The sequence below is a fragment of the Triturus cristatus genome, chromosome 1_2 (assembly GCF_964204655.1).
Source record: "Triturus cristatus chromosome 1_2, aTriCri1.1, whole genome shotgun sequence".
Classification (NCBI taxonomy): domain Eukaryota; kingdom Metazoa; phylum Chordata; class Amphibia; order Caudata; family Salamandridae; genus Triturus; species Triturus cristatus.
The window spans coordinates 1,127,991,184-1,128,012,068 of NC_140580.1; the positions used below are offsets into that span (position 1 = coordinate 1,127,991,184).

Here is a 20,885-nt window from a genome sequence, read left to right on the forward strand (position 1 = left end):
GATTGAATGTCTCATGAGAACGATAAACAAGACTCTTCGCATTGCAGTGGCGGACCAAAGCGATCCAGAACAAGAGCTGCAGAGATTCCTGAGGGAGTTTCGGAGCACACCGCACTGCTCAACGCGCCAAGCACCCTGGGCGCTAATGTTCAACGGCCCCCGACGGGATGGGCATCCCACTGGTCCAGGGTGGTCTCCCCCTCCATTTGATGAAGAGTGTTCCCTCAGGAGGAGAGAGAAGCGCAATAACACCGCTAGCCAATCTTGGAGAGTGGTATCCCGCCAACTACAGCAAGGAGACACCACCATCATGAAGGACCGGAGGCCTGGGGGAAAGTTCCAGACTCAGTACGAGCAGGGGTACTGGACAGGGATGAACCGACAAGGAACCCTGGTGACTGTCGAGAAAGAGGGAGAAACAGTGACTCGCAACATCTCGTGGTTGCAACAAGTGGACAGGCCTACTCCTCTTACTGACATCATGAACCACACTGGGGAGACGGAGGTCAGCCAGGGGGAGCTCCAAGGTCTACTCCTCCCACTGACATCATGAACCACGCTGGGGAGACGGAGGTCAGCCAGGGGGAGCTCCAAGGTCTACTCCTCCCACTGACATCATGAACCACGCTGGGGAGACGGAGGTCAGCCAGGGGGAGCTCCAAGGTCTACTCCTCCCACTGACATCATGAACCACGCTGGGGAGACGGAGGTCAGCCAGGGGGAGCTGCAAGGTCTACTCCTCCCACTGACATCACGAACCACGCTGGGGAGACGGAGGTCAGCCAGGGGGAGCTCCAAGGTCTACTCCTCCCACTGACATCATGAACCACGCTGGGGAGACGGAGGTCAGCCAGGGGGAGCTCCAAGGTCTACTCCTCCCACTGACATCATGAACCACGCTGGGGAGACGGAGGTCAGCCAGGGGGAGCTCCAAGGTCTACTCCTCCCACTGACATCATGAACCACGCTGGGGAGACGGAGGTCAGCCAGGGGGAGCTCCAAGGTCTACTCCTCCCACTGACATCATGAACCACGCTGGGGAGACGGAGGTCAGCCAGGGGGAGCTGCAAGGTCTACTCCTCCCACCGACATCACGAACCACGCTGGGGAGACGGAGGTCAGCCAGGGGGAGCTCCAAGTGGCTGCCGACCACCATCCAGAAGCGACCCCCTTGCCGGCAAGTCCAGAGGCCGCCCATGAAACTCCCGACCTGCTTCCAGCACCCAGCACCCTGGTCCCTGCCTCAACCACCGGCCGGGGCCCTTCCAGGAATGCCCTGAGAGAGAATCCTCCGCCAAGCACCCGCCTGAGGGACTTTGCCTGTCAAGTAAGTGAACTCTGAGAGTCTTCCAGTCAAGGACTGAATTAAGATGGGATGTCACAGTTGGCGCACCAGTTCCCCACCCCTACGCTCACGTCTGCCGGCGTGAGCGCGTACATAAATAAAGATGGGCGGAGCTGCTACGGCAGTCCACGCCTTGCATCCACACAGCGAGAGTGTATATATTTTCGGCGCACAGCGAGGCCTCAGCGCGCAGCCATCGGCGGGTGGGTGGCCCCCCCACATATGCTACAAGTAGCATCTTTCTGTCCCCACTCGGCCGTAGATTCGTCGTGAGTGTGGACGTAAAGATACTACTCACAAAAGCCCTTTGAGAATTCCCTAAGTCGTAAACTTAGACGTTTGGTCTGAGTTTAGGCCAAACGTCTAGGTTTGCCTTGATGAATCGGCCCTGGGTCTCCACTGCTCTCGAGGCTGACCTGACGAGGGATAAAAGGCGGAGCCGGAGTAGAACACACTTTTGCTTGGTTTAAATTCGGCCTGAAGAGTGAAATCGGTTTATGTTCTCACGGGACTAAAAGGGAAACCGTGGAAAACCCAGCGCGGTCCATGCTGGGGCGAAACACGGCCATAAATATGTGTATGTTTTATCCGTTTAATTGTTTCCTAAATGCAATTTATGTTGGACGTTTTAATAAATGCAGTAGTTACATTTGAAAATTATGCTTTGCATCGTATAAACCGTGCGATAAAATGTAGAATAACAAATAATAACAACAGCAATAAAGGTGCAGAGCAGCTGGCGGCGCGTGACCCCGGCGCGAGGAGCTGCTGCTGGGTGGCCGCGTGGGCCCTTCCTCTAAAGGGTGACGATGGCAAGGACTCGGTAACAGAGGAGCAAGGTAAAGGGGAGGAGGATGAGGGTAAAGAGAAATAGGAGGAGAGTAAAGGGACAAAGGAAGAGGGTAAAGGGGCGGAGGAGGGTGAAGAGGATCGAAGGTGTAAAGAAACAGATCAAAAGGGTAAAGAGACAGAGAAGGGTAAAGAGACAGAGGAAAAGGGCGAAAAGTCGGAGATGGATAGTAAAGGGGCAGAGGAAGAGGTTAAAGGGGCAACGGAAGCGGGTAAGAGGGGAGAAGAGGTGGGTGAAGAGTTAAAGGGCAGAGTGGGGAGGGTGGAAAACAGCTGGACTGCGCATTCTGGCACGAGGTACTGGGACCAGAGTCTGACATTAATAATGCAGACCCCTCTCGGTGGATTCCGGGGGGAGCGGGGGGCTGGGGTGTGTGTCTGTGTCTGTGTGTGTCGGTGGATTTCGGGTGTGTGTGTCTCCTTATGGGTGGGTATGTGTCGGAGTATATGTGTGTGTCCTTCTGTGTGGGGGTATGTGTCTGTGTGTGTCCCTGTGTGTGTATATCTGAGTGTTTCTGTCTGTATGTGTGTCTGTGTGTGTGTGGGGGGGGGTGTCTTTGTGGGTATGTGTTGGCGTGTGTGCGTCATTCTCTTTGTGTGTGTGTGTGTGTGTGTGTGTGTAAAAATGTGGGATATTATCACAAAATGTAACGACCTTGCTACTTATCTATCTATCTATCTATCTATCTATCTATCTATCTATCTATCTATCTATCTATCTATCTATCTATCTATCGATCGATCGATCTATGTATCTATCTATCTATCTATCGATCGATCCATGTATCTATCTATCTATCTATCTATCTATCGATCTATCTATCCATCTACCCTTATATCTGTCTATAAGTCTCCGAATCTTGAGAACCTTTCATCGCTGTAACAGAATATGGTTTAACAGGTCACAAAGCTAGAATAAATTCCCATAAAAACACTAAGTTCCTTTATTTCGGATACAAAACAATCCATAAAAATGCACAGAAAAGCTGAATTCGATACTCCACGCTCTAACAAACATAAACATACATTGTATTGAAAAGCTTTGGTGTGCTAATAACAACATAAACCTCTCTCGCTGAGTCACAATGTGACGCAAAGCTCCCTTCAAGGATGCACCGTTATGCAGATATAGCACATGCCTTCCTCGGGCACCGAGTCACGATGTGACGCAAAGGTTGTGTCACAAGCTCCCTTCAAGGATGCACCGTTATGCAGATATAGCACATGCCTTCCTCGGGCACCGAGTCACGATGTGACGCAAAGGTTGTGTCACAAGCTCCCTTCAAGGATGCACCGTTATGCAGATATAGCACATGCCTTCCTCGGGCACCGAGTCACGATGTGACGCAAAGGTTGTGTCACAAGCTCCCTTCAAGGATGCACCGTTATGCAGATATAGCACATGCCTTCCTCGGGCACCGAGTCACGATGTGACGCAAAGGTTGTGTCACAAGCTCCCTTCAAGGATGCACCGTTATGCAGATATAGCACATGCCTTCCTCGGGCACCGAGTCACGATGTGACGCAAAGGTTGTGTCACAAGCTCCCTTCAAGGATGCACCGTTATGCAGATATAGCACATGCCTTCCTCGGGCACCGAGTCACGATGTGACGCAAAGGTTGTGTCACAAGCTCCCTTCAAGGATGCACCGTTCTGCAGATATAGCACATGCCTTCCTCGGGCACCGAGTCACGATGTGACGCAAAGGTTGTGTCACAAGCTCCCTTCAAGGATGCACCGTTCTGCAGATATAGCACATGCCTTCCTCGGGCACCGAGTCACGATGTGACGCAAAGGTTGCGTCACAAGCTTCCACCAAGGATGCACCGTTATGCAGATATAACACACGCCTTCCATCCTCGGGACAGGCACCCTCGAGTCTAAAATGTGAACACACGACCATTCATTGTCTGAATGAAAAAGCGCCCAGTGTGGTGAGGTCCAGGAGGGAATGCGCAGGATCTGTTAGGAACTGAGCGTCACAACGAGGTGTCCGTGACGTGTCTGCGGGGTGCTGGCCAAGGGGTGCCTAAGAGGGGGTCTGGTGACGTGCCTACGGGGTGCTGGCCAAGGGGTGCCTAAGAGGGTCCGGTGACGTGTCTGAGGGGTGATGGCCGACGTGTCTGAGGGGTGATGGCCAAGGGTGCCTAAGAGGGTCCGGTGACGTGTCCGCGGGGTGCTAAACGAGGGGTGCCAAAGAGGGTACTGAGGGGTGCCAACGCAGATCCCCAGACTTGGCAGCATGGTGGTGACAGGGGGTACCAAAGAGATGCCTACGGATGGCAAAGAGCAAACCCGAGCGGTGCTTTTCCACCGAGTCATCATCATGGAGCAGGGTGAGGGGCAAGGGGTTGGGGGGGGGGGGGTGGTCTATAGATATGCGGGTGTATTTGATAAATTGATATTAACAGCAAATACACCGCAATGAATTTAGCACGGGCTGTCCTTTGTTAACATACATTAGGTGCAACGTCAAACTGGTCTCTATCTAATGATCTGGGGGAAGGGGATGGGGGGGTGCAGACGCGTGCACGCACAAACACATAAATATAGATGGCGAGAGAATGGAGTTATACACACGCACTCACAGACACACACATATATATGATATATATGTAGGATGTTCTACACACACGTGAACATACGAACACTCGCATGTGTAGAGGAAGGGAGAGGGTGTTATACACACAGACGCACACACATATGATGTAATTGTAAATACATTTGTGTATACAGGGTGTAATACGCACACGAACACACACATATATATGTGATATATATGTAAAGGGAGAGAGAGACAGGGTGTTATACGCACACTAACACATGGCACAGACACAAACACACATGTATAACTATAAGTTTGTATGATATGTACGAAGGGAGAGACGGCGTTGTGCAGACACGCGCACAAGTTAAATTACATGATATTATTAACGAATACATTGGATTGGTTTTAGCCAACATACACCAGTTGCAACGTCAAACTGGTCTCTAAATATCTGTCTATCGAAAGAAAGGGAGAGAGAGTTATCCGCACACGCACGCACAAACACGCACACACAGATATATACAGATATGCAACGAACGCCCTTTTTTCATACTATGATTTTCATGTTCATAAATTCGAAGTGAAATATGCCGCAAAGGCTCGGCCTCGGGGCATCTGATGTCTTCTGACCGCGCTCAACATGTATGGAAAGAAACTGAAAAAATAAAAGATAACATTCCCAGAAAAGATATGGAAAATAAAATTTCGAATGCGCAGAATTACACAGTCCACGCGCTAGCTGTGCCTAAAATACAACGTAACAAAGAGCATCGCTTCCAAACAGAGTCATAATTTAATATATAATTTAATATATGCGCCCCAGTCTGTGTGCAGAGTGCGGTTTCAGCTGCTTACACAGCGCTTAAACAGAAGAACATGATGTGCAGCGCTAACACGACTGTGCACGGATATGAATTGGCGCTCGATGGTTGCTGCTCTCGGGTGTGCGTAGGTGTTACACACGCCGTGTTTAAGAAGGGAATGCTGATGTTGAAGCGGACCTGCAGGGGAAGATTCATTTAGAGGGGTTCCAAATAGTGACCTCATCACTGACGACCTACACCCCCTTCCAATGCGTCTTGCGCTCTGCCCACACTCATGACTGTTGGCAGCATCTATAGGGGGAGAAGCCATGGCACCCGGCAGATATAGATTCAAATGTCCAGGATGCTATGTAGCGCCGAAGATGAATGTTTCATATTTCTAAGTCCACCGAGTCTTAGCACTTACGGTTACACAGAGATAATCTGCCGACGTTCACAGTGGTTAAAATGAGAAGCCGGGATCTGAGATTCGGTTCCACAGCCATCGGGTGGTGCATAGCGCACTGAGGCCAGCCGAGTCCAGGATGTCCGCTGACAGCGCACCGTGAGGTACCCCGAGCGCATTGATGCTCGGATGGGCTAACTTAGCGCCTCGAGGGCCGGTTGATGCCATAGCATTGCTTTCTCCCGCTAGAGCAGCTCGGTCCTCGCCAGACACGATGGCATATAGTCAGATATTCATCTGGGAGATTAAAGGTTCAGTTTAGAGCCCTACTCATGCCTGCCTAGCACGATTAACGCTGCAAATCTTAGGACTTGCAGGACGAGGTTCTAATCCTGGCTCCAGCAAGTGTTCCTAAAAGTGTGATTCTGGACACATCAGCCCTGAGACTGTAAATATGTGCAACAAATATAGTTTAGTGTAACGCAGCTGAATCTGCGATTTGGTCTCAGGGACCCCACTGTTCAGGAACAGAAACTAGTGTTCGAGGTGGCCCCAATGTCATGGAGACAGTGCTCGCTACAAAGCGCCCCGAGCTTCCTTCAGCTTGGTGTGCGCTACATGAAGCACCTTCAGAGAAGCAGGTCTCTTATTTGGAGTGTGGTCCAATCACTCCCTTTGGATGCGCTAAGACAACACACCCAGCATCGTGCGGTTTTCCACACCCCCTTCCCCCCTCACCTGGACCGTTTTGACTTGAAGAAGCCGAGGGCGATGTCACCCATTAGGGCTCCTGGCATCAACCAGGCGGGATCAACCCTACTTGTACCTCTTATAAACGTATTCATGTATTCATTTAACCTTTAAAGCGCTCTGATACCTCCGGGTCCAGCTCGCGCTATATAAAGCTCAATACTAAATACATAAATAAGGAGGCGTTTCGGGTTTATAAGGCGTTAATCTTTAGAGCCAAGCGCCAAGAGGTGGTGTTCTCCGCTTTGGGCACTAGATGTTCTCGCTCTTTCGTCCTCCCACTCCCTGTCACAAAAAATGCAATGACCCATGTTTTCATCATCGACCTTACATCAAAGATGGAGAAACGCCTCACCGCCCCAAATGGAAGATGAAATTCGTGTGTAATAAGTTAGATATTGCGAGTGTCCTGGTGCCGGAGATGCTAAAATCGGGGTGCCAGCAAAAACATTGTGCTGAAACCCCTCCCCAAAACCCCCATCTTCGACACTCACCAGCTTTGACTTTAAGTTGGAGATCTTTGTAAAAACCGACCGCTTCTCCGTGCCCATTCGCCTTTACAGGGCCTCTCTGTAGACCCTAAACTTCACATAGGCACCAGAGCGCCAGTAGACTCACTGCACACGGCGGAGTTATAGGGCACACGGGGCTGCTAAATGAACGTGTTCCGTTCATTTAATCTCCAGGGTCCTTTGCAGGCATGCTGCCAGGGCCGTGGAGCTGCACGGGGCCCGGCTGAAATTAAGCCGGTGCTACTTATATCGCCGTGGTTTGCAATTGAATGGCCTGGTCTCTCGAAAATCTCTCCGGCTTCCTTCGCTGCCCTGCGCGTGAGTTTATTCCTATGACAATATTTAAAACCAAGCCTCTAAGGCGACAGTGTCTCGGGTCCCCCAAGATGCGTCTCTGCGATGCACCCCGTAGCTCTGAACCCTGGTAAAATAAACCAAATAACAAGATGAATTATGCACTTTTTTTACACCCCCAATGAAGGTGCATTTGCTATTTCATTATAGTATTATTGTTGATTTCTTAGAGACTTTTTTTTAGATCAACCCTGGCTCTGGCCTGGTTACTTATTTATAGCCAATATTCAAGATTACGTGCAAAGCATCCATGACATGCGAACAATCTCTGTTTAATTACAAGAACCGTACACGAAAGAGTTAGTGAGATAAATAAACAAATACATTCTGAAAAGCTCAGACCAACAAAACGTGGCCTTATCATTCGGCGGAACAATGCAGATTGGAAAGTGAGTGATACATTGTTTCATTTTGAAATGCCGCGCTATCCTTTTCGGATCTGCAGCCAGGAAATTGCAGTGTATTCGTGCCCGGGCCTGGTGAGCAGGCGGCCCTCGCACCCCGGCCTATCTCCCCTTCTTCCTGACATCTCCACGTCCCTGCTATCGGCGACCATCGCCAGGTGCAAGGGGGGCAGCGCGGCTTTATGGAAGAAAACGACAAGCTGGGCGGGTGGGGGCACTCTCCCGCTGCCATGTGTACCCCCGCCCGTGACAAAAGACATGGCTGGCCCATCAGTTAAAACAATGTCCTTTATCATCGCATTAAAAAAGCGCCTCGAAAATCGGACAAGTTGCAGATAAGCGCATACTTCGCCTTCACGAATCCAGAAATCTTGATTTTGTATTTAAAATATTCTTTTGAGCTCTTCACACAATGACAGTGTGCTCACAGCTGAGCTGATGGCGGATAATTCACGCACGACTGCCTGAAACAAGCAACCGCGGCCCCCGCATTCTTACATGTTGATTTTAGATTACTTTACAGGCGTGGGGAGCGAGAGAGGGTGAAAGTGGTCAATAAGTAATTCGTCATTAAAAATGCAAACACTCCACAAATTGAAGGCCATCTAAAAAGCGACAATAAATGCGAATTGAATTGAATGTAATCATATATCGTACGAGTTATATTTATATATAAGAATTCTTAGAAATGTGGGGGAGATAGTTAATCAAAGATTTATTTTTCTGTTATAATAATAATAATAGAAATGCAATGTATGGAATACCAAATGCAATAAAGGAAACATTAAAATGCAAGACGTACAGACTAAATAGAAACGCATGATATACATCAAAAATACATACCCATCTCTCGCAGGTGTCCAGAAGCAGTTGGAGACCTATACAGAAAAAAATATATAATTTAGAACGTTCGTAAGGTTAACCAGAAATGACTCCAAACATCCAAACAACCTTTTTTTTTTTTTTTTTTTTTGCCCAGGAAGACTGGACCGGGCCGAGATATTTGTTGAAAATATTGGTTCAAGTGTGCAGTTCTCTGACTACGTTTTGTTCTCAGACACATGCCACTGGTGCAGTATTTTTAGGAGGGAGGCAGCCGGCACTGCGCTGTCACGACAGTCTGGAGTCAGATCGGTGCTGTTGGTCGCCCCCGCACCCTTATCTCTTAATCAGCACCCCCGAATATACCTGGCGCCTCTATGGGGTCCGGAGCTCCTGGAAACCTCGCGGCACTACTTGACGGAACGCGTCACTCGCTGCGGAGGGATCCGCCTGAGTTCAAATGTCATCGAGTTTTGGAGGAGGGCGGAGTGAGGAGAAGGGGAGGGTGTATCCCTCCGCCAGGCTCCTGCTCTGAGCTGGAGGGCTCTTCCATGGCACATTCACTCCTCGGCTGCTCTCTGGGAACCCCGCAGCCCCGCCGGCCCTGGATGTGCCCCTCCGACCAAGGCTCGCAGCCCACCCCCTGGAGCCGGCAGCGCGGAGGGACCTGGCACTGCTCGGGGCCCCCAGGCAGGTGGAGGCGCGTCCGGCCCGGTGACCCGCCGGCCTCCAGGCGCTGTGGGATCTGCCCCTGACATTCGGATCCGAAGGCAGCTTCACCCCGCCGCCCCCCATGTGTGATGGACATTGCCCCAGCCCCTGAGTCTCTGGAGAGGTGCTTCCCCAGGCGGCAGTCCGAGGGCAGCAAGATGCTGGAGGGCATTAAACTGGAGGACCACCCGCTGCGCTCCGGAGCCGCCACACTGGGGGTCTTACTGGGTAAGTGACGGCACCCACCCCCGTACCCCCGGACCCCGCAGCCGCCTTCGCCGATCCACTGGCGCGCCGGCTGCAAACTTTCCAAACTTCCAGCCATGCACGCGCGCGCCCGGGTGCAGTGACACGGGACAGTTGTAAACTTATAGCCATGTATTCAAAGATTACGGGGCGACCTTTGATGGGCAGAGTCCTGCAGCCCTGCATCTTTACACCCCCCACCTCCGCACTGCTGCAGCCGAAACTTTGTAAACTTTCAGTGCATGCGCACGTGTGACCTGAGACAGGACACGATTGTAAACTATCCATTTAATCAAAGACTACGGTGTGACCTGTGAGGGTCAGCGTCCTGCAGCCGTGGAACTTTAACCCCCCCCCCCCCCCCCGCAAACGCTGCAGCAACAACCTTTGTAGACATTCAATGCGTGAAGATGGCACTGCTTCTGTACCTAGCATCATTTTTATGTGACATGGTGTATAGACAAAGTCAAAACTGCCCCTCCCCAGCTCGCAGCAGCCAGTGCACAGCACCTAAGGAGACCCCTCCCCGGCCCTATGCCCTGCTGCAGCCGAAGGCTCTAGAAACATTCACTCTGTGCACGGGTTCATGGGATATTGTCACCCTTCACTCATTTCACCAAAGAGAAAAACGTGAGCTGTCACCCGCTGTCTACAATGACTGAAGCCGGAGTCCAGCGCTTTGAAGCGCCCCCACATCACCCCACCCCGGCCCTGTGCAGCGTCCCTCAGAGAGAACACTTTATAAACGGTGAAAGCACGCACGTGTGCACGCGGGTGCATTTTATATGCACTAGACGTGTGACCTTTCACTCACTTTATTAAAGATTGGAGTGAAAAGTGACGTCTCACTGTCCGAGCTGCCTGCAGCCGGGTCCAGCACTTTATAGCGCCACCACCCCTTATCCGTGCTTTAATGAACTATTAATGCGCTCGTGAACTAGAGCGCATCTGTAACAGCTACTATTGCAAACGTCCTATCACGTAATTAAAGAGAAAGTGTAAACGTTCAACGTCACATTCTCCGTTCACTGTAGTGTACGCCCCCCCCCCCCCTCCACAGGGTGCTTGCACTATCGTGCCCAAACAAACCACCTCACAAACTGGTGGTGCGTGCCGCTCTGACATGGTATCGTCCAGTCGAGTGTCAATAAAGTTAGGCTGACAGTTTCCCCTTCTTTAGATGCACAGTATTGCAGCTGGCATGCATTTCCCCCCCCCCCCCCCCCCCAGAATCAGCTGAAAAGCACCTCACGGAACGTGTCTCATAAGGTGACTGCAGTTTGCATTTGTCCTTGGTGCATCAGGGAGAGGAGGGGAGGGGCGAGTTTTATTTGCATTAATGGTCCAAGAGACAGGTGGACGCGGAGTGAGAAAAAACCAAAACCGAAGGAGAAGATTGGAGGGCCAGGAAGTGGCATTTCAAAGCGCCGCTCACACTACAGTGTGCATTTTCATGAGCCGCGAAGCCAGTGGCGGGGAAAGGCTCGTTCCTACGGTGCACCCTGTGGGTACAGTGCACTGCATCTCCGTGTGCCGTTCTTTAGGGTGCGCTCTGTGTTCAGGGCTGCACCTTCCCCGGTGATCGTGTAATAGAGGGGAGTGGTACACCTAAACTTGCTCAGGATCACACATTTATGAGTAGCGTTGAAGCCGAGATTACAAACAGAAAGGTTAAGGTCTGCGTTCGGCAATTTCACCACAGGAACCCATATAATCCATTTTAAATTAAAAAAAATATCAAAATTGTTATACGCAGAACGTGCATTTTAACGTTTTAAGGTGCAACAGACAAGAGTATTTGGAACTGTTAGTTACATAGAAAGCGCGACCAAGACTTTAGAATTTCATTCTGCAATCGATATGAACACTGCGTATTTTTATAAAGTACTTAATTTTGGGATTGGACCAATTTCTAAGCGCTTTTGTCTCTGCTTTTAGCGAATTAAACAACTAGGCCATAGGGCTAAGGTGCTGTCTGCCAAGGATCACGCTATGCACCTAAGAGGGGATGCTGGGATTAGAGGAAATGTGTACTTGTTCCATCGTGGCCAATGTGGTTACTGGACTCACCCTTCATTTAATTCATTTCTTTTAGCGGCTGTTCTCGCCCTACAATATTGTTGTTCTCCGTGCATTTACCTCCGTTTCACATTTTAATAACGCTCCTAAAATACAGCTTCAATATTTGTTATAGAATTATTGCCTGTGCCCTGAGGTTTCCAAGGGTTCCCGAGTTTGATAGATGGGAGGACGGGACGTAAGTTGAGGCGTGATGTGCCCAGGATCACACAATGTATGTCACCGGAGCAGCCGTGATTCTAGTTCTGTGTGGCACACTGGTTGTAGGCTGGGCAGGGGCGTCAGTGGTGGGCCAGGGGCAGGTGGGCATGGGTTGAGCCGCCAGCGCAGGATGCCCATGTGTGCCCGCTTCTCGTCTCATCCATCTGCCTGTTTGCTGTCTCCCAGGGTCCGACTGCCAGAATCCAGCCGTCTGCGAGGGTTGCCAGAGGCCCATCTCGGACCGTTTTCTGATGAGGGTGAACGAGTCGTCCTGGCACGAGGAGTGTTTGCAGTGTGCAGTGTGTCAACAGCCCCTCAGCACCAGCTGCTACTTCCGGGACCGAAAACTCTACTGCAAACAGGACTACCAACAGTAAGGAGCATGCCCCCTCCCCCTTCATTGGTAGCGCTGGCATCAGCCGTAGCCCCATGCCAGCTGCCTGCGCCCGTGCCCACTGTGCCAGAGCTGTGCCGCTGCGCTCTGAACGCCTTCCAGCGTCCACTGCCCACAACACAACCCGCATCACCAGTCATTTATTACACACGGGGCATTCACGACACTTCTGCAACCCGCGCCTCCTTGTGGGTGTGCTTGGAGGTCCCGGTATATTCACTTGTATAGCGCCTAATGCGTTCGCGATGTGCTTTAGCGCTTTACCTCTTGGAGATAGACATTCGTGAAGCAGCCCCTTGCAATAATCTGGAGTTTGCCCATCACGCCTGCTTAAATTGTGGGGTGCAAAATTCACAGCAGTGCATGGCGAGTGTATATGTACCTAGAAGGGTAGCTGTATGCATGCGGTTAGGTTGAGTACGTATACGTTTAAGTTTTGTACACACGGCTACTAGCTAGTGTACATACGGATAGGTTGTGAACGTTTACGGTTAGGTTGTGTATGTATGTAGTTACGTTGTGTACATGCGTTTAGGTTGTGTACGTTTACGGCGAGCTTGTGTACATATTGCTAGCTACTGTACATACGGATAGGTTGTGAACGTTTACGGTTAGGTTGTGTATGTATATATTTAGCTTTGTATATACGGCTAGGTTGTGTACGTATACTGTTAGGTTGTGCACATGCGGGTAGGTTGTGTTCTAGTAGTGAAGGTACTTTTGCTGCAGTCTTGTCAATATAAATATATTTGAAAAATAACGCAGCACTTTCCATATTTCGCCTGCGAGTTGTGTGGAGTACGTGAAGTGTTGTCATCCGCTCACAGAGTGATTGATGATGAAATGTTCGGCGATTTTACTTTACTCAAAGGAAATGTAAAGTTCACAAGTGAATGTGAGCCAGGGAGACACTGGTCGGGCCTGTCTGTGCGGAGCGCACCTTCAGTCGCGCCGACTTCAGTCGGGGCCAAGACTTGTACGGGCCTCTCTCTGCGGGTGTGTTAAACGCCCTCCCCCCCCCCTCTTTCCAACGTGTGTTTGTTCCCCACGTTGTAAGCCACACCAATACGCGTGCAATATATTTTCAATTTTAATATCAGCACTTTATTCTTTGTTATTTAGAAGAAGTTCTGGAAAAATGCAATTGTCTGTCCTCGTGCATGCATATTAAAGCGCGTGTGTATGTGTCTGTGTGCGTGTCTGTGTAGAGAATATTTAAACTTTTACAACGCAACGTTGCACTACGCAGCAGATAGGACAAAGTAGTCCCGTTATGTAAAGTAATTGATATGAATGCCAGTCCGCTGTGTCCTACAAATGCACCAGGGCCGGCCGTCCTCCCTTGACCCCACGGAGCGGGCTCGAAGAAGGCACCGAGGCGTAACTTCCACCCAGATTCCTTTCGGCGGCGAGGCCTAGATACGCCGCCATTAGGCCGGATCACTCTGTACTTCTAAGGTTGGCACCGCCCACCCCAATGCACATATATACACATCACGTGTGCATGCTGGTAGACTGTGGGGCGAGGCGCTGCTCCCACCCGGGCACCAAGCGCTAGATGGACATATTATAAGTGCCCGGGGAGGGTTGCCAACGGTGGGGGGCAGGGGGTACCACAGACCTTAATACTCGGGCAGAGCCCGGCCGCAGTAGTACCCCCGAGAGTGAACACAATAGCAAGGCTTTGTTGTTAGTGGGGAAGGTGCACACAGGACAGGACACATAGGACAGTGCACAGAGGTGGTGCATTCAGGGCAGTGCACGCAGGACCTTGCACACAGGAAGGTACACCGGACGTTGCACACAGGAACGTGCACTCATGACGTTTCACACGTGCCAGTGCACACAGGACAGTAAACACAGGAGAGTGCACACTGGCCGGCTGGTGTGCAGCGCGTGCATGCATGCGAGCTAGGTGTATCACGTCTGACCTTGACTGAGGAAGAGGAGGTGTACAGTGAGAACTGCGCCAAGGTTGTGTGTCTTACACTGAATAACCTTGTTGTCAAGATAAAACATTCTGGCTTTTAATGTGCTAATTACTGACTCACTTCTAAGAGGGAGTGAAAGAAACTGCTCAGTCTGCTGTTGCCAGAAATGTAGAGACTAAAACGGTGCCCCCCATACTCCCCCCCCCCCTCCTCCACCTACACAGACACACACAACGGAAAGGTGGGGCACGCTTACAAAAGTAAAAATAGCAGCGATTAAAATGTGTGGGCACGGAAAACTCTCCATATAAAAGCGACATTGTGTGTGTGTGTGTGGTGGGGGAGGGGGGGTCTGTTTGATGTCAGTCACCCCAAACGCGTTCTCCTGTCCCACTTTGAAACTGTCTGTGGATGACATTAATTTATAAGCAGGCGATGTTCAGACACATTTACCTGTTTTTCAGAGGATAGAGGCACTGTGTTTATAGTACTGTTTTGAGGCACGTAAGATAGCAAAATTAACAAATATATACCTTCGTCACGCGCTTCAGATATTTGCGTTATTCTAAACCATTAGTTTATAGCAATGCTTGTCCGGTGCCGCGGACAATGTATTTTCTGACACGAATAGATCGTGAAATGCAAGGTCGTTTTTAGTAAGAGCGCAGCTAGTCAGTGAAATTTTTATTTTGCTTCCGAATTAATGAACAGACTAATAACTGTGCTATTGTTAAGCGCTCAATTCGACCTATTTAGTTTTACGAGCTTGGTTTATCTTCTTCCACTGCACCAAATCCTGGACCGTATTTCCATAACTCTTCCTGCATTCAGTTTGAATTACTTTGGAAACGTTCATTTCGAGGAACTTGCAAAACCTGAAAAACATCGAAACATTTTTAATTCTCTTAAGAAAAAATGTCCATATTTTGAATAGACGGGGGGGGGGGCATTATTTGATTCTAGTTTCCTACGTGTTCACGACTCATTTATTTTTCTCTCGAGTCGATTTATGGCGTTAGTGCTGGAGCGATTATGAGTTTTGTTTTTGTCCTTTGATAAATGAACTCGTCTCGAAGAAAGAATGAAACAGCGCATATATAACTCTAGTTCGAAGTATTAGAAACCGCCGATAGTTCACCAAAGGTTTATTATAACAATGCTGTGTTCGGGACCCCACACCCACCCGGGTTACATTGCATCTTTCATTTCCTTTCCTTCACGCTGTGTGTATTCTCGGCGAGCACGTCTGTGCGCGTGTTGTGTGTTCGCCCTGTGGTGTCCAGGGCCGGCCGGCCCTGCTGCGACCAGAGGCGCTCAGACCCCGCTTTCAAATAAGCGGTATCCATCTTTATTACATTATAAATAATATTCCTGCATTTATCCCGTGCTCTCACGTCAGATATCGCTGGAGAAATGTTGCTTTTATATATGTCGTTACCTGGTTTCCAGTTCGGACAATCGTCCTCGGTTCAAATGTGAATTGAATGTATGTTTGCGACCCTCACTACGGCGCTATGCGTCGCGCCTCAAGCTGTCCGGGAAGGGGGCAGACGTGTTTCGGAGCTCAAAATGTCTTGGGGGCTTGAAAGAATGCATCAGGTGTTTGTGTGTCGTGTGAACCATCTCCGATCTGAGAGAGGGGGTAGGGTGGAGGGGGCTCGGAGGGTGTTTGAGCTGCTATACCCCAGCCCTTCCAGCATTGGTCAAATCGCCTCTCTAGTGTGCAAGCAGGACGCACAGAACCCAACCCGGGATAGCGCCCACCGGCTCCCAGCCCTCCAATTAAACTCATTCTAGAAACAACACTACAAATAGATGTGGGGGGCTTTGTTGACTTTTTTTTTATTGGGCCCTTCATTTACTTATTTTTCTATCCTTCCCCGTCGCGGGAGACATCCGTCGGTCTGTCCATCATTTCATTGATCGGTACTCCCGTCAGCCAGTCTGCTGGGCACGTGTGCACGCACACTATAGGTTTACACAAACGCACACCTTGTTTATCTGTGAGTGTGTGCACCAGGTACATTGCCGGTCGTGAGATTGCACCATTCCTCCGCGAGAAGGCACGTGCTCACTTTCGCTTCAGTTTGTGCACCTCTCGCCAGGGACCGACACACAGTGGGCGGGGCGAAGTCATTCCTGCTTCTCTGACCCCCTCGTCGCCACCGATAGATACCTCTTTGGGTCCAACTTTGGTGGCATTGCTGAAGTTCTGAGGGATGGGGGTGGAGGGCAGGTGGGCTTTCACAGGGCCAGCTTTTTGCCCCGACCGACAGTAGTGCCACCTTCTTCGGGTTTAGGGTAGGGGGCACACACGAGGCGGGCGTTAGCTCTGGAGGAAGCCCATGGGCGCTCTCTACCCTGGGCAGCAGCGTTTTTGTAGGTCGAGGTCTCTGCATTGGCACGCCAGCAGTGCCCCTTTGACCTCGGGCAGACACCGCCTGCCCTCGGTTTATTTGATGACCCCGGTACAGAGGTGCACGTCCATGAGTTGTATCTGAAGGGTGAAAAGCAGGGCACTCGCGTGCCCTCTGCACACTGGCACACAGAGAGCGGGGGCGAAGTTACACTGGAGGCTCATATCGGGCGCAGAGTTCTGAACGCTACCCAGACGCCGCCCGAGCGTGTGCGTTTATATGAGAGGGGAGAGGGTTGTTAGCCGCATAGCGCCTGCTCTCTTTGCTTCTCGCCTCTGTGAGCTCCCGCGACAGATTTACGCCCGCCCTGCCTCTCACACGCACGCACAGTACAGTTAGGTCGCGCGCATAGCATTAATCAACAAAATCTCGGCTTGACTTCTTCCACAATTACTCCAACGGCTCCCAAGGCGCTACATTCGCTCTTCAAACATGTTGTCCGTCAACTCAGGCAAAACAGCGATTTGTAAACGAGCCGCTGTGTCTTTCCTCGTGGCTCTGGTCGCGGTGATTACTAGCAGAGCCGCCGCAACTCTTTTGTAAATATTATCACACAAATTAAATATATTTCTAACATAACAACGATCAGCAGGTCTAAAACGAAGTTTAACTCTCCGTATCCCGCCTCATCCTCCACGAATTCAGATGTGTATGAAGATAACAGTGATAATTTTAATCAAGTTATGGCCTTTGTCTTATTATGCGCCTCACGCTTACGCACTCTGAGCAAAGGCTTTCTTAGAATACACTTTTTTTGTCCTCTATTTACATATATCGAATGTAATCTAATCCGTAAAATAAATGAAGGATGTATAAAAGCGAGCTCGGTCTTTTTTGTAAAATAAATGAAGGATGTACAAAAGCGAGCTCGGTCTTTTTTGTAAAATAAATGAAGGATGTATTAAAGCGAGCTCGGTCCTTTTTGTAAAATAAATGAAGGATGCTTTAAAGCGAGCTCAGTCTTTGGGTACATGTTTGACCCATGAGTGAAGTTGGGGGCGGATTTTGTTTTGGGGAGTCGGGGGGCATTCAGAAGGGGATTCTGAGCACCAGGCCGCACCAGTTTCTCTCTTGGGTGGAGTCAGTTAACTCTGCTATCTGCCGCCCGTCTGACCCAGGCCAGTGGGCACCGCGTCGTCCCTGCCGAATGCACACTTCACGGCTGTCACTACAATTTAGTGCCCTTTTTGTGCGCCGAGGGGCGTGGACGTGGGCGCTTCAATCGCGGGGCACAAAGGGGCTCGGCCAGGAGTCTAGTAAGGAACAAAGGCGAACAACTGCGGCTCTTCGTCGGCCACTGGGGGCCATTCATCAGGCCCGGGGCAGCCGGTGGCTCCGCATAGCTGGGGCTGCCCACCGTCTCCGAGGAGACAGGCGACCACCGCTGCCACCTCACGCTGGGCACGGCTGAGCCTCCACGGCCCCTGTGGCACGTCTAGGGGGTGGGTGGCGCATGCTCGGACATATACCCCCTCTTTACCGGCAACGGTTTACCGTGTCATTTTTTTTTGGGGGGGGGGGGGGGGGGGGAATGTCCCATTGACCAGCCCGTACTTACCCAACCAGTTCTGAGGTCTGACCCACCACACCCGGAAACTGGGGTCTTGAAGGGGGACCCTGTGAGCCGTCACGAGCAGCAAACACAGTGTTGTGTGCGGTGCGCGCGCGCGCACTCTTCTCTGTATATAGATTAAATTCACGCGTTTTATAATGTATATCTCATGTATAAAATATGTATATATAAAAATAATAACATATATGATATATATAATGAAAACAAACTGTTTTTATGTTACTCAAATATATATGCTCCGAAACAATACGCAGACAGATATATACAGAAATATATACACACCCGCGAAAATATGTATCTATGTGTGCTTTCAATTATAGAAATGCACAAACCTACAAATATTATATGAGAATAAATAGGAAAATATATACTTACGTATATACAATTCTACTCAATAAGTTATCCTGGTTTATATAGACTTTTAACGTTGTTTTGCAACAGGATGAGGAGTTTGTTTTGCATAAGTGCCCGTGCAGTGTGTAAATATTTGGAACAGTTCAAAGCGGTGTGGTGTTTTATGAGGACTGGTTCCGGTTCCTCGGAAAGAGGCCTAGCTCTGTGTGTAAGTGACGGCGCGGAGATGCCCACCCTGGCACCAGAGTGTCACACCCCGCGTTCCCCGGGCTCAGCCCGAGGGTGGCAGCGGCGGACTCTAAAGGAAGCGCACGAGTGCAAATCACAGCGCTCGCAGCCGAAACCACCAGTAAAAAGCGCCTTTACTCCGTAATTTAGCGCCTCCCCATCGGATCAATGGCCCCCACATATCTGCGCCCCTGGTGTGTGACGAGTCGAAGGTGACCCGCTGGATCCCTGCCCTGATCGGTCGCTTCTGCGCTGGCATGCACATACGTGCAGAGCAGATGCAAGCACGCATGCGCAGAACGGACACCTCATTACACCCAGTACTGTCACCTCAGCCTGGCACGTTAGTGAAATGGAGATTTGTTTGTGCGTGCACACGTGAGTGCGTGCGTGCACCTGCGAGTTTCTGTATGTCTTCATGCGTGTATTTGTGTGCAGATGTGTCTGTGAGTGTGGGTGACTCTAGGTGTGTGTTTTGCGTGAGTAGGTTTATATGCTTGCTCTTGTGTCCGTGTGCATGACCCTGTCTGTGTGTACGTTTCTGCGAGTGTGTGCTTGTGGGCCTCTGTCTGTGTTTGTGTATCACTGTGTGTGATTCTACCGGCGTGTTTGCGTGTCAGTGTGGATGGATACGCCTACTCTCGCGTCTGTGTGTATGACACGGTGTGCGTGTGCCGCGGTGTACATCCATGGGGCCGTGTGTCTATATAGTTGTCTTGTTATTGTGTGCGTCTGTGTGTGAGTGTGCGTCTGCCTTAACTTTCTATATGGGCCTGTGTGCGGTTCATCTTTCACGAAATTCAATTCTTTCTTCAGCGGACACAGCCCCCTTTCAATGTATTAATCTGAAATAGTGCAGCGTTTTTTTCCATGTTTCCACGTGGTAACTTAATTGTGTTCTGTATATACTTACCGTGAGAAAGAGCTCCGGTTTAGTAACTGCAATCGGGAAAGAGATGAATTTTACAAAGAAGTACATTTTTCATCCATTCAAAACTAGCAATACACGGCCCGAGTCCTTCTACGTGACATTATAGACATACAGGGCACATGTTATATTTTCTGTCTTTAATTCCCCGTTCATCATGCAGTTCAGATTTATATATTAAGTTTGAATAACGAAAATCACTGCTTATGTTCAATAAATATAGTCCTGTAATATTGGATTTTGGGGTCCTTGGGACCAAGAAGGCATGTGGCATGATATGGTTGGTTCTGTGAGAAGAATATTTATTCTACATGCTATAGGTGTCTTATCACCAGAATACAACATGTAACCAAATATACGCATTTATAATTTACAGTGTTGGTGTCCTCTGTGCAGTCATCTTTCAGGGCAAATTTCCATATTGAAAAGACATTTTTGAGTCGCTTATATTTTTTGTCTTTGACATTATGAGGTAGGGGAGGACGAAATTATATGGCAGAGTTTACTGAATTATAGGGCAAGAAAAGGCAAACTGTGCGGCATTATTCAACGCATTTGAATCAGTTTTTCTTCACTATTTTGTAATTAGTATGCATGTTAACAGTATATGGGCAGAGGCATCACCACATTATTATGATTAACATCAAGTTAACATCTAAACTGGGAAGGCAGTAACTGAGAGGATAACCCCCTCTATTGTGAAAACAGGCCTGCTCTAGAGCTGCGAAATGTGGTAGCGTTTGGGGTAACTTTTCATCTCATTTGATTTTGTTTGAGCAAGAGATATTTTTTTGTGAAAGTCTGAAAATTATGCAGAAGATGATGTATTATGCAGCAAGTGCGGCAGCTGGGTAATTATGTGGAAAATCCTGCAGCTGCAGAATCACATTAGTCCTGTGGCCCTACTTCTATAATGCCGCCCCATGGATGAGTCAGAGTAAACATGTCATTTCCACAGCATATGCGGCGAAGGCCTGGCATGCAAAGCTCCATGTACTTCTCTGTAAGGGAAAATGCTGAAAGGGTGGG

The 20,885-nt window shown here is 49.7% G+C and overlaps 1 protein-coding gene across 2 annotated transcripts in view; it reads left to right on the plus strand.

Moving 5' to 3' along the window:
- Positions 1 to 9,307: 9,307 nt before the first annotated feature.
- The window catches only part of LMX1B (LIM homeobox transcription factor 1 beta), a 225,545-nt gene continuing 213,967 nt past the window's right edge, over positions 9,308 to 20,885 (plus strand). For both annotated transcript variants that reach the window (XM_085613815.1, XM_085613816.1), the window contains exons 1-2: positions 9,308 to 9,733; positions 12,218 to 12,404. In XM_085613815.1, the coding sequence (XP_085469941.1) occupies positions 9,595 to 9,733; positions 12,218 to 12,404 (326 nt within the window). In that variant the 5' untranslated portion in view covers positions 9,308 to 9,594. The remainder of the gene's footprint in view (positions 9,734 to 12,217; positions 12,405 to 20,885) is intronic.